Source organism: Salvelinus fontinalis, chromosome 25 (genome assembly GCF_029448725.1).
Source record: "Salvelinus fontinalis isolate EN_2023a chromosome 25, ASM2944872v1, whole genome shotgun sequence".
In the NCBI taxonomy this organism is placed as follows: Eukaryota; Metazoa; Chordata; class Actinopteri; order Salmoniformes; family Salmonidae; genus Salvelinus; species Salvelinus fontinalis.
The window spans coordinates 6,069,302-6,086,534 of record NC_074689.1 but is presented as its reverse complement, the minus strand read 5'-3'; the positions used below and the strand labels follow the sequence as shown (position 1 = coordinate 6,086,534).

At 41.0% G+C, this 17,233-nt stretch overlaps 1 protein-coding gene across 1 annotated transcript; it reads left to right on the top strand.

Annotated features, from left to right (window-relative positions):
- Positions 1-65: 65 nt before the first annotated feature.
- LOC129822801 (repressor of RNA polymerase III transcription MAF1 homolog) lies at positions 66-16,056 on the top strand. Its single transcript, XM_055881226.1, has 8 exons — positions 66-625; positions 1,740-1,828; positions 12,388-12,516; positions 12,882-13,044; positions 13,531-13,652; positions 13,907-14,026; positions 14,460-14,552; positions 14,721-16,056. The coding sequence occupies exons 2-8, from the start codon at positions 1,746-1,748 to the stop codon at positions 14,743-14,745; spliced, it is 735 nt and encodes a 244-aa protein (XP_055737201.1). The 5' UTR covers positions 66-625; positions 1,740-1,745; the 3' UTR covers positions 14,746-16,056.
- Positions 16,057-17,233: the final 1,177 nt, after the last annotated feature.

Genomic DNA, 17,233 nt, shown 5'->3' with positions numbered 1-17,233 from the left:
CAAATTCAGAAACCAAAAACGAAAATGAGTCCATTTATTCTCTGTCGTCTTTTGAATCAAATAACAAATGAACGGACGATAGACGGACCGGGTCGAGTACAGTGGATTTATTCGGTTTTCATCGTTACTGTTGTGTTTAACTTTCAAGTAATCGGTCTGGCTAACGACAAATAGCACAGGGACATAACGAAATAGACAGAAGTGCAAAGTCGGTTAGAAAAGGCGACTTGATCAAACAGAAACCGTACTAACGTTAGCTAGCTAATCTCTGTCAAATTAAATTGGTCAAAAGGGATGCCGCTGAAATCCAAATCAGACGGATATTTGGATTTAATGTCGTCCCATTTAATCGGCAGAAGCAGTTTTTCGATAAAAGGTTGTACGATAAATCAATTTCGAACGTGCATATTTTTAAATTGCTGAATTTTAGGAACTAACGTTAGGAGGTAACCTTAGTCTGACGAATTGAAATCACGGACCGAAAGTGCTACGCTAACATACTAGCTAATTTGGCTGGGCAGACAACAACAGATCTGTTTTACATCATTGCCAAAGAAACATTGCGAGTGAAATTGGTGAAGACGTTTCAGTTCCACAAAGAGTGCTGACATTATCTTTGACTTTGGTAAGAAGGATTGTGTACATTAGCTACCTAGATAGTAGCAGAGTTTTTTTGTGGGGGAGGGGATTAACGTTATCTAGTAAGAAAGAAAGGGGTTGGTCGTTTTGGGACTTTACTTTTTGTTTACCTTCTTTCTATATGTTTCCCCCATACTTTGTCTCAAATGATGTGTATGCTCATTAATGGGTCTGTGGAATCTAGTGCTGAGCGATTAATGCCTTTTGAGGTCGATTCGATTATTAAAAAATAATCACGATTTCGGTTTCGATTCTTTTTTTTAAATATTACATATTTTTGTTGTGTATATTACATTTGTTTTATATGATTACTATTATTTCATTGGAAGTTATCATGACATCTCTGTAGAGCTGCTGTCTGATAAAATCACTATTTTGTAGTTCAAGGGGTCTGAATACTTCCCGAATGCACTATATGCATACTCCTGAGTGGTGAGGTGGTCTGAGGCACTGCATCTCAGTACAAGAGGCGTCATTGCAGTCCCTGGTTTGAATCCAGGCTGCATTACATCCGGCTGTGAATGGGAGTCCCATTGGGCAGCGCACAATTGGCCCAGTGTCGTCCGGGGTAGGCCGACATTGTAAATAAGAATTTGTTCTTAACTGACTTGCCTAGTTAAATAAAATAAATGTGCATTCGGAAAGTATTCAGACCCCTTCCCGTTTTCCACATTTTCTTCCGTTACAGCCTTATTCTAAAATGTTCCTCATCAATCTACGCACAGTAACTCATAATGACAAAGCAATTTAATATTTGTAATTTTTAAATGCAACATTTTGTGATCTGCGAGTTGAGTTAACAGAAAAACCCCCAAATGGAATTCCAATAATTGATCCGAAGTCAGTCAATTAGTTGTTTAAAAACAAAAAAAATAAGCACCATTTTGGTTAATCGCTCAGCACTAGTGGAATTCAGACTATTTTCTGCTAACATACTTTTCTGGGCAAAATTTAATCGGCCTGGTCTGAGCCAACCAAGTAGATCAATAACTACACCATAGGGATAAAATATATTTGATACACCCCTTAGGAAGCAGTCAACAAGTATTATTGAATGTCCGATGGACTGTCTATTTTAACATTTCCCTTTCTTCTCACAGGCAGCAATGAAACTGTTAGAGAACAGCAGTTTGGAAGCTCTGGGCTCTCAACTTTGTGTTGAAACGGGAGAGTCTCACATCCTGGGCAGGTATTTACCATTACAGCACTGGACCAGCAGCATCAGTAGATCAATTGACCTCATATCTAATCACATGGCACAAAGTGTTCTGTAAAGCCTGCAATACTGTTCCATGACTAACACAGGTTCAACATTTAACAGGGTGTACTGGCCATTAGGAGGCTTGTGTGTGAACTGCAAGTACATAGCCCCCCCCCTACTCAGGGATGAGGTTAAAAGGCAAGATTAACACTTTGGGACTCTGTGGGAGCTTCAATGACAACATATGTCAAGGCTGAGGGCACTGATATGTAAACACAGAGATAAACAACAAACTGTCGGAATAAGATGGTCAACTGAACTTAAACAAAATATACAGTACCAGTCAAAAATTTGGACACCTACTCATTCACGGGTTTTTCTTTCTTTTTACTATTTTCTACATTGTAGAATAATAGCGAAGACATCAAAACTATCTATCTGGAGCTCCAGCCCTACCGGTTCTGTGTCTGTCACAAGGCAGGAAAATAAACTGTCACTGCTCTGTTATCAGATACATTAGCAATGTGGGTCAAAACACAAGTTAACTTCGTTATCTTAGTACGTACACTACCAGTCAAAAGTTTTAGAACACCTACTCATTCAAGGGTTTTTCTTTATTTTTACTATTTTCTACATTGTAGAATAATAGTGAAGACATCAAAACTATGAAATAACACTTGGAATCATGTAGTAACCAAAAAAGTGTTAAACAAATCAAAATATATTTTAGATTCTTCAAAGTAGCCACCCTTTGCCTTGATGACAGCTTTGCACATGCTTGGCATTCTCTCAACCAGCTTCACCTGGTATGCTTTTCCAACAGTCTTGAAGGAGTTCCCACATATGCTGAGCACTCGTTGGCTGATTTTCCTTCACTCTGCGGTCCAACTCTTCCCAAACCATCTCAATTTGGTTGAGGTCGGGTGATTGTGGAGGCCAGGTCATTGATGCAGCACTCCATCACTCTCCTTAATGGTCAAATAGCCTTTACACAGCCTGGAAGTGTGTTGGGTCGTTGTCCTGTTGAAAAACAAATGATCGTTTTGCTGGTGACAGTCAGTGATTTATTTAGAATTCAAGGCACACTCAACCAGTATGGCTACAACAGAATTCTGCAGCGATACGTTATCCTATCTGGTTTGCGCAAGGTGCAGAATTCTGTTGTAGCACAGATCTGGGGAAGGGTACCAAAATATTTCTGCAGCTTTGAAGGTCCCCAAGAACACATTGGCCTCCATCATTCTTAAATGGAAGAAGTTTGGAACCACCAAGACTCTTCCTAGAGCTGGCCGCCTGACCAAACTGAGCAATCAGTGGAGAAGGGCCTTAGTCAGGGACGTGACCAAGAACCTGATGGTCATTCTGACAGAGCTGTAGAAACATCTCAAGGATTATCAATGGAAACAGGATGCAGAAAAATCATTTTTAGGTGAAGGCTGTAAACGTAACAAAATGTGGTTAAAGCCAAGGGGTCTGAATACTTTCTGAAGGCACACACAACCTATCAATCCGTTTTTCTACCAAACACACACAAACCAAAACCACAATGATAGACACCTCTGTCAGAGATTGACGTCATAAAACCTGAAAGGGGTGTGTCGCCTCATGACGTGTCTGTGCTGCAGATAAGTGGTGTAGGCTATGTGATTTAAGTACCTGAGTAGAACCAGATGAGTCAATATCGTGTGTTATGCAGTAGAATTGCCATAGAAATGTAGCCCTATTCAATCCCTGTAGCGATTACTGGTAATGTGGAACATTTAGCTAAATAGGCATAATCTCTCTTGCAAAAAGTCTTGATCCCGCAAATAGGGTGATGGATGAGTGTTTTGTGTTATGCGACAGGGGGCTAGATTAACTGAACTGCAGCAGATGGGTATACTAGGAACTCAATGAGTTAGCCCACCAACTTTGATAAACAACCAGAAATAACTATTTACTTTCTGGTTCATGAAGAAAGCTGAACTTATTTGTGTTTTTGATTGTTGAGTTAAGCCTGAAATGGGCATGGTCTACTTATCTTCTTTTTTGAAATGAGTTATTTCTAGAATATTCAGGCAAGTTAGCAGGCTAACTCATTGATCCTTCTTAGTAGTATACCCTTCAGGCTTTGAGGTAACAGTAGGAACAGGGATGTTGCATAATGGACTCTAGGTTATGAAACCAGTGGATACAGTGATGGTGGTGATGACCCCTGTCCTGGCTATGATCAGTAGGGGCAGTCTGATGCAGGACAGGGTGTACTCTTACGGGCTTTGTGGCTATTTGTAGACTGTGTAATGGAGAGTGGTATGGAGCATAAACCAGGGGTGAACGACTGACCCGTCTCATTGAAGCCACAAAGTTCAAGGCTGAATGCTGAACTGCAGGCATTGTTTACATTTTTTTTTTTTTTAAGATCCCCCATTATAGGGTAAATCTGTATGAATTCAATAACTTCTTGACAGCATCCCTTTTGATTTAAACAAAACTTTCAATGCATGTTTGCCCATGGAAGAAGTAGTCAGAAAGTTACTTTTTCGACCTGAATGCAAAAACATTCAGGGGATAGAGGTGCTCAAAGTTGACCCATTTTGCATATTTCACCGTACCATGAGAAATCTATGTCTTCATCACTGGACAATATAAACGGTTGAGTTGGATTTCATTTAAAAGCTTAAACAGGGTTGTTAAACTTTTATTTCAGATGTTTTTTTTACTTCAATTATCTAAAAATGCGTTGCCTCCGATTTGTTTTCTTCTTCATATTAGTTTATAGCTTAGACCCTACTTTACATCATCAGTGGTTTTTGTTTCGTGCCCGACATCAGTTGAGACACAGCATGCTCTTGAATACAGGGTGGGTGGCATTTCAATCATAGAAATATAATTCTAGAAATATAATTAACAGAGTGGACCTATCCCTTCAGACCACTGCAATTTAGCTGGTACACCATTGTAATTGAATAATAATTTGTACATCTAATTACAACCACAAAAAAAGCTGCCGGTCCTCCCACCGTCGAATGTCAACTTAAGTGGTCATGTCTATTCTATAATCTATATTTCTACGATTTTCAATAGGTTTCCTATGGAGGATTTACAGTATAATTTAAAACAACAGATATTCCCATTCAAGTCAAGATTCTCTGTGTGGACCTCAAACCATATTGTGGTACCATTTGAAAGTCAACATGTAAATGTTATTCACATTTTCGTACATCTATCAGCCAAACATGACACCCACCCTGTATTCAAGAGCATGTTGTGTCTCAACCGATGGCAGGCACAACACAAAACCTCAAATGTAAAATAGGGTCTAAGCTACAGCATATGAGAATACCACAGGTGGACTCCAAGTTGTAGAAACACCTCAAGGATGATCAATGGAAACATGATGCACCTGAGCTCAATTTTGAGTCTCATAGCAAAGGATCTGAATACTTATGTAAATAAGGTATTTCTGTTTGTGTTTTGTTGTTGATTTTTTTGCTTTGTCGTTATTGGGTGTTGTGTGTACATTGATGATGAAAACATCTATTGAATAAGCTGTAACGTAACAAAATGTGGAAAAAGGGAAGGGGTCTGAATACTTTCTGAATGCACTGTACATCTCCCTTGTCTCACGTACCCCTAATATAGACAACAATCAATGTCTTATATATACAAGACAATCACAATATGATACACAATTGGCACCAAAAGGCAGACCATATACTATCCCACGCATTTTCTTCTCACTCACTTTTGAGACATGAAACTGCCTATAGAGGTTATAAGTTCCAAAGTGGCCATGTTACAGTTTTGACTTAAATCTGCTTGAAATATTATGTCAGGACTTGAACATTTATCTCTAGCCATGACCCCCAACATTGACAGAGCTTGAAGAATTTAAAAAATAATAATAGGCAAATGTTACACAATCCAGGTGTGCAAAGCTCTTAGAGACTTACCCAAGAAGATTAACAGCTGTAATTGCTGCCAAAGGTGTTTCTAACATGTATGGACTCAGGGAGCTGAATACTTATGCAATTACTATTTTATATATATATATAAATATCTACAGTGCATTTGGAAAGTGTTCAGACCCCTTGACTTTTTTCACATTGTTAAGTTACAGGCTTATTCTAAAATGGTTTAAATAAAATAAAAATCCTCATCAATCTACACACAATACCCCATAATGACAAAGCGAAAACAGGTTTTTAGAAATGTTTGCAAATGTTTAAAAAATAAAAAAACATAATTTATTTACATAGGTATTCAGACCCTTTGCTATAAGACTTGAAATTGAGCATCCTGTTTCCAGTGACCACCCTTGAGATGTTTCTACAACTTCATTGGAGTCCACCTGTGGTAAATTGAATTGATTGGACATGATTTGGGAAGGCACACACCTGTCTATATAAGGTCCCACAGTTGACAGTGCATGTCAGAGCAAAAATCACGAGGTCGAAGGAATTATCCGTAGAGCTCCGAGACAGGATTGTGCAGAGGCACAGATCTGGAGAAGGGTACCAAAACATTTCTGCAGCATTGAAGGTCCCCAAAAACACAGTAGGCTCGATCATTCTTAAATGGAAGACATTTAGAACCGCCAAGACTCTTCCTAGAGCTGGCCGCCGGGCCAAACTGGCAATCAGGGGAGAAGGGCCTTGGTCAGGGAGGTGACCAAGAACCCGATGGTCACTCTGACAGAGCTTAAGGGTTCCTCTGTGGAGATGGGAGAACCTTCCAGAAGGACAACCATCTCTGCAGCACTCCACAATCAGGCCTTTATGGTAGAGTGGCCAGACGTCAGCCACTCCTCTGTAAAAGGCACATGGCAGCCTGCTTGGAGTTTGCCAAAATGCACCGAAAGACTCAGACCATGAGAAACAAGATTCTCTGGTCTGATGAAACCAAGGTTGAACTGTTTGGCCTGAATGTGAAGCGGCACATCTGGAGGAAACCTGGCACCATCTCTACGGTGAAGCATGGTGGTGGTGGCAACATCATGCTGTGGGGATGATTTTCAGCGGCAGGGACTGGGAGTCTAGTCAGCATCGAGGCAAAGATGAACGGAGCAAAGTATAGAGAGATCCTTGATGATAACATGCTCCAGAGTGCTCAGGAACTCAGACTGGGGCAAAGGTTCACCTTCCAACAGGACAACAACCCTAAGCACAAAGCTAAGACAACGCAGTAGTGGCTTCGGGACAAGTCTCTGAATATCCTTGAGTTGCCAAACCAGAGCCCGGACTTTAACCCGATCTAACATCTCTGGAGAGACCTGAAAATAGCTGTGCAGCGACGCTCCCCATCCAACTTGACAGAACTTGAGAGGATCTGCAGTAAAGAATGGAAGAAACTCCCTAAATACAGGTATGCCAAGCTGGTTTCGTCATACCCAAGAAGATTAGAGGCTGTAATCACTGCCAAGGTGTTTCAACAAAGTAGTGAGTAAAGGTTCTGAATACTTATATAAATGTAATATTTCAGTTTAAAAAATAAATAAAAAATAATACTTTAAAAAAAGTTTTTACTTTGTCATTCTGGGGTATTGTGTGTAGATTGAGGAGGGGAAAACAATGTAAAACATTATAGAATAAGGCAATATACAACACAATATAGAAACAGTCAAGGGGATTGAGTATGAGAAAATGGAAATCTTTGCGTGTGTGTGTGTGTGTGTGTCATGTATACAGTTTGTATAGTTTGTATACACCTTTGTTTTTCACAATTCCTGACATTTGATCTCAGAAGAAATGCCCCGTTTTAGGTCAGTTAGGATCAACACTTTATTTTAAGAATGTGAAATGTCAGAATAATGATAATCGAGATAATGATTTTTTTCAGCTTTTATTTCTTTCATCACATTCCCAGTTGGTCAGAAGTTTACATACACTCAATTAGTATTCGGTAGCATTGCCTTTAACTTCGGTCAAATGTTTCGGCTATCCTTCCACAAGCTTCCCACAATAAGTTGGGAGAATTTTGGCCCATTCCTCCTGACAGAGCTGGTGTAAATGAGTCAGGTTTGTAGGCCTCCTTGCTCGCACATGCTTTTTCAGTTCTGCTCACACATTTTCTATAGGATTGAGGTCAGGGCTTTGTGATGGCCACTCCAATACCTTGACTTTGTTGTCCTTAAGCCATTTTGCCACAACTTTGGAAGTATGCTTGGGGTCATTGTTCATTTGGAAGACCCATTTGCGACCAAGCTTTAACTTCCTCACTGATGTCTTGAGATGTTGCTTCAATATATCCACATAATTTTCCATCCTCATGATGCCATCTATTTTGTGGAGTGCACTAGTCCCTCCTGCAGCAAAGCACCCCCACAACATGATGCTGCCACCCCCGTGCCTCATAGTTGGTATGGTGTTCTTCGGCTTCCAAGCCTCCTCGTTTTTTCCTCCAAAAATAACGATGGTCATTATGGCCAAACAGTTCTATTTTTGTTTCATCAGACCAGATAATAAAAAATAAAGTACGACCTTTGTCCCCATGTGCAGTGTCAAACCGTATTCTGGCTTTTTTTATGGCGATTTTGGAGCAGTGGCTTCTTCCTTGCTGAGCGGCCTTTCAGGTTATGTCTATATAGGACTCGTTTTACTGTGGATATAGATACTTTTGTATCTGTTTCCTCCAGCATCTTCACAAGGTCCTTTGCTGTTGTTCTGGGATTGATTTGCACTTTTCGCACCAATGTACGTTCATCTCTAGGAGACAGAATGCGTCTCCTTCCTGAGAGGTATGACGTGGTACCTTCAGGCGTTTGGAAATTTCTGAACCAGACTTGTGGAAGTCTACAATTTTTTTTCTGAGTTCTTGGCTGATTTCTTTTGATTTTCCCATGATGTCAAGCAAAGAGGCACTGAATTTGAAGGTAGGCCTTGAAATACATCCACATACATCCACTCCAATTGACTCAAATGATGTCAATTAGCCTATCGGAAGCTTCTAAAGCCGTGACATCATTTTCTGGAATTTTCCAAGCTGTTTAAAGGCACAGTCAACTTAGTGTATGTAAACTTCTGACCCACTGGAATTGTGATACAGTGAAATAATCTGTCTGTAAACAGATTGTTGGAAAAAATTACTTGTCATGCACAGAGTAGATGTCCTAACCGACTTGCCAAAACTATAGTTTGTTAACAAGAAATTTGTGGAGTGGTTGAAAAATGAGTTTTAATGACTCCAACCTAAGTGTATGTAAACATCCGACTTCAACTGTCTATATGTAATTTTTGTGGAAGACAATCGTGGTACCAATATTTACTTTTATTACACAAAATGTATGTTCATGAAACAATTTATTTAAAATTCGCACACAGAAGAAGTTATAAGGATCATTTTAATTGCTAATTGCAGCCGTCAGTACCCCAGTCAGCCTTCAACTGGAGACACTCAATGAGAGGGCGCGGCCCTGAGCTAGCTTGCAACGTCACTTCCTGGAGTAGCTGAAACTGCAAATTTTATGTATCCATTGGACGCCATCTTAACAAATGTTTTTGGCTTTCAAATGCGCTATTGAGTCTACACATAGGAATGAATGAATGGTGTCACGTGATCAATGACTTTATCTATTCATACGCAGTAATTTGCATAGAGACACATACACACACACAGATAAGCACTGAAACAGCTACCAAGTGCTTGTGTTTAGACTGCTGCTTACTGAATTAGAATGGGAAACAATGGCAGCAAGAGCCGTGCTGGCACAATGTGACACAATGATGCTGCTTCTTTCCACCATAATAAAAAGCCAAAGTCTGCCAATACTCAGCAAAGTTCAACTGGACCCATTACTAATGATAAACAGAGCACACACTCGCACATGAATTTGAGGAAGTTCACATATTCTGTCAGTGATAGTTTTCCTTAGAATGTCAGTTTCTGGATAATGTATTTATTTGATTGAACCAGGACGTCTGTTACAAATAGGCCTACACCCACAACAACTATCCTTTATATCCTAATTTGTGCATTTATTCACAACTAGGCCTAATTTTCCACAGGTTATTAGCTCAGGTTTTTAGGTCAACTTTTCTATGGGTTTCAGATCGTCCCAGTTGTCCCTGTTTGTTCAGTATTTGTCTAATGAAAACTAGGCCAGTCATGTCACCACCCCCCGTGACCTTTGCTCCTTCCCATAATAAGACTGGGCCACAGTGTGTCTCTGAGCCAGATTTTGGGTTGCACAACCTCTGCTCTTATATAACTGGGGGTAAAGGAAAAATAAACACATGACTAGACTCTGCTCAACTCCCTCTGCATTCCACCCATACCCCTCAAATAGAGCACAGTGAAACAGAGACACAGACACAGATACTTGTTCAAAGCAATAAATGCAGAACACGAGACATACAGTGCCTTGCAAAAGTATTTAGACCTCTTGGATTTTCTTCACATTTCATTGTGTTACAAAGTGGAATTTAAATAGATTCAATTGTCATTGTTTGTCAACAATGCACAAAATATTATGTCAAAGTGGGGGGGGGGATGCCTTTTTTTAATAAGACATTTAATATCTAGAATATAGTCGTGGTATAAGTATTCAGCCCCTTTGTTTTGGCAAGCCTAAATTAGTTCAGGAGTAAAATGTTGCTTAACAAATCACAAAGTTACATGGACTCACTCTGTGTGAAGTTATAGGGGTTGACATTATTTTAAAATACTAACCCTTCCTCTCTCCCCTCGGCCAAGTATTGCATTTCAAGCACAGATTCGACTACAAAGACCAGGGAGCTTTTCGAAAGCCTTGTAAAAAAGGACAGCGATTTGTAGATGGTTAACAATAACAAATCGGACATTGAATATATCTTTAAGCGTGGTCTAGTTAATTATGCTGTGCATTATGCATGGCTTGACATGCATTGAGGCTGATGCAACAGATCCGTTTAGCTTAAAATGTTGACGTTTTATTTCTTCATATTATAAGCTCAACAATGCGCACATGGCTGTTGACTACATGCCAATGTTCCAAAATGCAATTAGCAGGGAAAATACCATTCGCACCTCACGCACAAGTGGTTTCATGTGACAGAGATGAAAGTATCCATTAGAAATGAAGAAAGGGGAGATCTAAAGATGCAACAACTAGCATGGGCTACTAATATGACTAGTATTATGCGTTTGGCTGTAGGACAATTAAAGGACGTCGATTTCAAAGCCAATAGAACACGAGAAATGCTGGTTTTAATGGCATATTAAGGGTTTATAAAATAATTCCTTCATTTCAGTGGTTGTATTTTGGCTAGGCTACTTTGAAACATGACATACTTCATAAAATGACATACAATGTCCAGGTTTTAAACAATTTAAGTTTTATGGTTAAATCGTTTTTAAAATGTTGACCGCCTCCGCTCAGATTCAAGGTAGGTGATGTTGCGGTGCACAACAGGCAGTGTCCTTCACTCTCTGGTCTTGTGACCATTTGATCTACCGTTAATTATCCTTCATTATGTTAGTCAAACATGGCTGGTGTTTAGCCTATAGTTATGTAATTAAAACTCTCATTAAAGTTTGTCTACATTTTCCTGGCGCCTCTGTCATGTCAGCAGCAGTTTGGACATGAGGCTGTAGCCAGTATGCATATCACCTTCACTTCACCATGTCGTTTTTTTATTTATTTATGTAGGCTACATGAAACCGATTTTAATATTATTCCAGTGTTGGCCTCTGAAAAAATTCTGATGGGAGGAATTGTTTGATATTGTGATTTCTGTGTTTTCCATTTCTACTTTTCCATTCGGACTACTTAAAGTATCTACTCTACAGTATATTCTTCTTGTCTGAATTTATTTGAAAAAAATGTTACTTTTCGCAGACAGGAGGACTAGCGTTAATGTCAATCCCCGCATGATGTATTAAACCACCCAGAAACCTAAAAGATACAGTCGTCCTTCTGAACTGAGCTGTAGGAGAAGGATGAAACTGCTCAGGGATGAGGCTATTGATGATTTTTTTAAACGGTGTGGTCAACCGTTGGGTTGAGCGTGCAGAGATTGACACAGAGACAGGAAGTTTTTAGTCTGCAAAAACAACTTTACTAGGACAGAAAATAAACATAACAAAGAAAATCACTTAGGTCTTGAAATACATCCACAGTTACACCTCCAATTATCTATCAGAAGCTTCTAAAGCCATGACATAATTTTCTAGGATTTTCCAAGCTGTTTAAAGGCACAGTCAATTTATGACCCACTGGAATTTTGATACAGTGAATTATAAGTGAAATAATCTGTCTGTAAACAATTGTTTGAAAAATTACTTGTGTTAAGCACAAAGTAGATGTCCTGGTGATCCAGTGGCGAAAGCAAAGCTATTTCATCCGAGTGGAGAATTGCAACTGAAGCACAAAATGTGTCCATTTTAGATCATTTTAGATCAGCAAGATATTGTTTGTGTTTTATCCTTAATTTTATGAGTGAAAAGCGCAAAATCCTGCGTTAGCATGACCCCTGAGTATTGAATTTGGGACATGACTAGTTTGATACAATACCCATGTCCTCCTTAGTCAGTAGCTAAATGGATGTCCACTTGACAAAAGTTAACTCTGGGTTTTTTGTCTGTCTCTATAGGATCGAGAGCTACTCCTGCAAGATGGCTGGTGATGACAAGCACATGTTTAAGCAATTTTGCCAGGAGGGGGAGCCACATGTCCTAGAGGCCCTCTCACCCCCCCAGTCCAGCGCCACCAGCCCACCCCAGTAAGTACCACAGCCACACCCCTTATCAATGTTTACATAACACGGAAATCACACCAGGAATGAAACAGAAGCGAACAGGGAGGGACTGCCTGTTTTCCATTGCGGAATGTTTTGCTATGGTGTGGACTAATGCGTTGATGCTGGTTTTGTGTCACGGTATTAGTCTCTTATGTGGCACACTAAAGGGGTGGCAGGTAGCCTAGCGGTTAAGAGCATTGGTCTAGTAACCATAAGGTCACTGGTTCGAATCCCTGATCCGACTAGGTGAAAAATATGTCTGTGGCCTTGATAATTAATTTAAACTTCCCAACCAAATTACTGAACTCTCTCCCTCTCTCTCTACTCATCTCACTTGTTTTGTGCAGACTGGGGAAGAGCAGTGAGGACGCCGAAAACCCCCTGAGTGACAAGTGTTGCAGGAAGACCTTGTTCTACCTCATCACCACGCTCAACGAGTCGTTCAGGCCCGACTACGACTTCAGCGCAGCCCGGGCCCACGAGTTTAGCCGTGAGCCCAGCCTCAATTGGGTCAGTAGCACTGCCTCTGCTCCTCTCATGATTACACCACTTTAGAATGACTTTGAACCAATCTAATTGGGCGGTCATTCATGCCTAATTTCAGAATTGCCCAGATACTCATATACAGATACTTTGAATCATCCCATGCAAGTCCCGGAAGCACATTGTTACAAAGCCATACACATAAGGGGAAGGTAGTGAGTTTTTTACAAGGGGCTTATGGAATATCACAGTCTGTAAGATAGAGGTGTCAAACTCAATTCCTGGAGGGCCATGTCTGCTGGTTTGTTTTATTTCCTTTCGTTTTGTGTCTAATGAAGACCTAAACCACCAGGTGACTAAGCAATCACCATAATTCTAACCTGATTTATCACAATAACCTGAAATGATCGATCAAGTACAGACACTCGGCCCTCCAGGATTTGAGTTTGACAGGTCTACACATCTGTGAGGAGAATACGTCGTCCTAATGATTCTGTGCCATGTCTCCCCCAGGTGGCGAATGCAGTGAACAGCAGCCTGTACTCATCAGTTGGCGTGGAGTTCAACTCCCTGGGGCCTGAGCTGTGGAACTCCATCGACCAGGAAATTTGCCTGCAGGAATGTGACATTTACAGGTGTGCGTGTGTGGGAGATACGGTGGTCCCGCGTGGCTCAGTTGGTAGAGCATGGCGCTTGCAACGTCAGGGTTGTGTATTCGATTATCACGGTGGACCAGTACAAAAAAATAAATGCATGCATTCACTGCTGTAAGCCGTTCTGGATAAGAGCGTCTGCTAAATGACTCAAATGTGAACCTAAATGTATGTGCTGCTTGTTGTGTTTGTCGCCGGTATATGTAGTATATTTATATGTCCTTATTTGTCCTCAGCTACAACCCTGACCTGGACTCAGACCCCTTTGGGGAGGAAGGCAGCCTCTGGTCCTTCAACTACTTCTTCTACAACAAGAAGCTGAAGAGGATTGTATTCTTCACCTGTCGCTCCGTCAGGTGAGCAGCCACAGCGGGCTTCAGTCTGACTCCATTATCAATGCAATCTGTGACGATACACGCATGAGTTTGTTAGTTCAACAGCCAGTCAGAAATTGTTTCTGGCACGTGGATGACTTTCTATGGTCCAATGTGTATGTTCTAAAATTGGAAAATCTGTCTCATGTTGCGGGTATGAATTGCTCACACCAAACCAGCACAGCAGCAGGAGTTGATTGGGCGTGACGTGCCGAGGCAGCTTGTTCACAACCCAAAGCCTGTCTGATCTCATGATGTGTGAGACTATTATCCATTACCAGGAGGACAAAAGGCCAGGAAAGGGGACTACTAGGTCAACTCCAAACCCTCCACAAACAATCTGTCAACCAGAGCAACCACATGTACCCCGTATGTTTGAATAATGAGGCATGATTTTTCTGCTTTATTTCCGCAGTGTTTTGAGTGGGTATGGCTGCGGTTGTCTGGACAACGAGTTGGACATGGAGCTGGATGATGAAGAGGAGATGGACGGATTCACTGAGGACAGGTGGGATCATGTTACTATAGTAATGTTACTACCTGCTTATACTCTTCTAGTGCACCAATGGGCCTCAGTCTTACATATATATTTTTGTCTGTGCATGGGGGTTACATTTGGGTTTCGTGTCTAAATAGAGCCATGATTGACACCGCCTTGTTCTATCCCCGTCGGCAGGTTCCCCAGAGCTCTTTGTGTCTAAGCATACCCAGGCCTAACATCTAGGCTTTACAACCTCATCCCCCTTCACTCATCCTGTTTCTTTTTTCCTCATCTATCCTGGTTTTTTTCTTTGTCTCGATGTTCTGTACAGCCTGACCCAGGAAGCCATTTGCTCATGTAGAGGAAATACATTTGTCCCCCCCCCCCATTGACAAGTGCATGTTTCACTCCTTTCACATCAGCTGGATCCGACCCATACCATGAAGGACATTTTCTAAATGCCCAGGGCAACTGGGATCTAGGTCTCCTGTTTTATTGTGCTTTCTCTATCTTCCGTTGTCACTGAGCTAAGAACTGACTCTGTGCCTGATCATTTGATGGAAGGACCTTCCCACGCCTCTCACACCCACATCCTCTTGACCTGAAACCAGCCTCTGCTTGGATGCTGCACTCAAAGAAACCCTCCCAATACTTATTGGATCTGTCTTGGATTTTTATGGTCAAGAGAGACCATGGACAGCTAACCCTGACAGGCAAACATTCTCTTTTATTTAAAAACAATCGCAGCAAATGACGTCACAGAAACCGCTGTCTAAGTGGAGATAGAAGTCCACAGTGCAACACCAGCCAGCATCAGTGAGAGCCATGGAAGGAGAGGGGCTTATTACATCAAACCTCTCCTCCAATCCCACACTGGGTAGAGGGTGGGACAACGACAGCTAATTCGATTGGCTGTCTATCCAGCTGATTTCCATTTGTGACTGCTTCCTTTGTGTGACTTTTATGCTTGACAGTGGTGTTAATGTGAACTTTTATAGCGCCAAGTTTTTAAACAAATGCTGCTTTTGTAATGGAAACATTGTAATATCTTATGTTGTCTTATTACTGCACATGACATGTGTAGATGGGAGATGGAGATGACTCTGCCAAGGAAAGCAATATGACATCAGACTTGCAGCTTATACAAGATCACTTTCATGGGCGCCTCTGTCACCTTGTTCTGCCTATCAATAACCATGTTCCTCAATGTGTGATTTTTCCGGTTCCCTTATGATTTAGGCTAACCTATTGTGAAACTTGTACCCATTTTCCACTGCTACAATCATCCATTAATTTTATGCTCAAACATTGCAAAGGCTTTGATGCGAAGCCAAGTGAATGTACTAGACACAGGCAGCAAAGGCATCAGTGATATTTCCAGTAATATTATTAAAGTGTTTTACACTTTAATAAAAGAAAGTCCCGTTTATCTCTGTTCCCTGTGTAAGGCTTGTGAACTCCCATGATGACCTCTGTTCAGGACCTGTTTTGATTATACAGCATATGTTAATAAAGTTGTGTTTGAACCAAATAGTGTCCTCTGTGTTGTCATAGAGAGTGGACACGTGCAACTCACCCAACACAACACATCTCACTCACAGGGAAGAAGAGGACCAAAATGAAGATGTTTTGAACAGTAATGACTAGAATGTGATACGGCAATGTAAGGTATAGTTAACCATGTTTCCTACAAGAGGAACGTGTTATGTTACACCTCACACTACAACCTTTTTAATAACTAAAAGTGTTCCTATGGACATTGTTGAGTAATGCAAAGAAGCATGGAAGGGGCTTTAAACTTGGTCCTGCTCAATCCGTCTTCCTTAAATCAGGTAAGTGGCAGCGAACATAGACCTCTTTTAACAATGGTAAAGCTTCAATAAATAATTAGAATAGCACAAGCTATACTTATCACCAGGGGCGCAACTTTGGTTTTAGAATTGGGGGAAACATACATTTATTTTTTATCCAGTCGGATAAACACTCCAAACAGCCTACCCGACCGCTAGGAGGTGTCCGCATGGTCCTAAAGCACTCCGTAGCCTCGTTTTGTATCACATTCCAATGATACAACTGGGGAGGACAAAAATGCTATTTCAGAATGTGGGGGGGACGTGTCCCTCCCGTCCCCAGTGAAAGATGCATACCTGATTATCATGACTGATTTAACATATTAATGTTCTTACATGGTAAATGGTGGTCATCTTAATCTTGGAGACTAGAGGTAGGATCAGGGGAGAAAAGGACCAGGGCAGGAAAGTCCAGAAGCGGAACTATGGCTAGGGAACACCAAACCAGGCAGTTAGGTTGACTTCAGACAGATGGATGCTACAGTTAGATTGAGGGGCTCAAAACCCCTCGTGCAGTGGGAATGAAGCACAAAAGAGAAACATGCAGTGGGGTTAATATCTCATTCAGCCAATAACCAAAACTTCTACACTATAACAGCACAGCTACAGAAACAAAAGGAGTCTAGGAACACAAATGAAAAGAAAATTGAATGAAAAGTACAAGAATGGATAAAGAGGGGTTGAAGGGGAGAGAATGGATAGATAGAGAAGAGGTTATACAAAGTTTTAACCTAATATAGAAATCCCTGCATGCTCCTCCTTCCATCCTACCTGCCTCCCGCTTCCTCCCTGCACACCACGGGAGGCTGTTGAGGGGAGGACGGCTCATAATACTGGCCAGAATGGAGCAAATGGAAC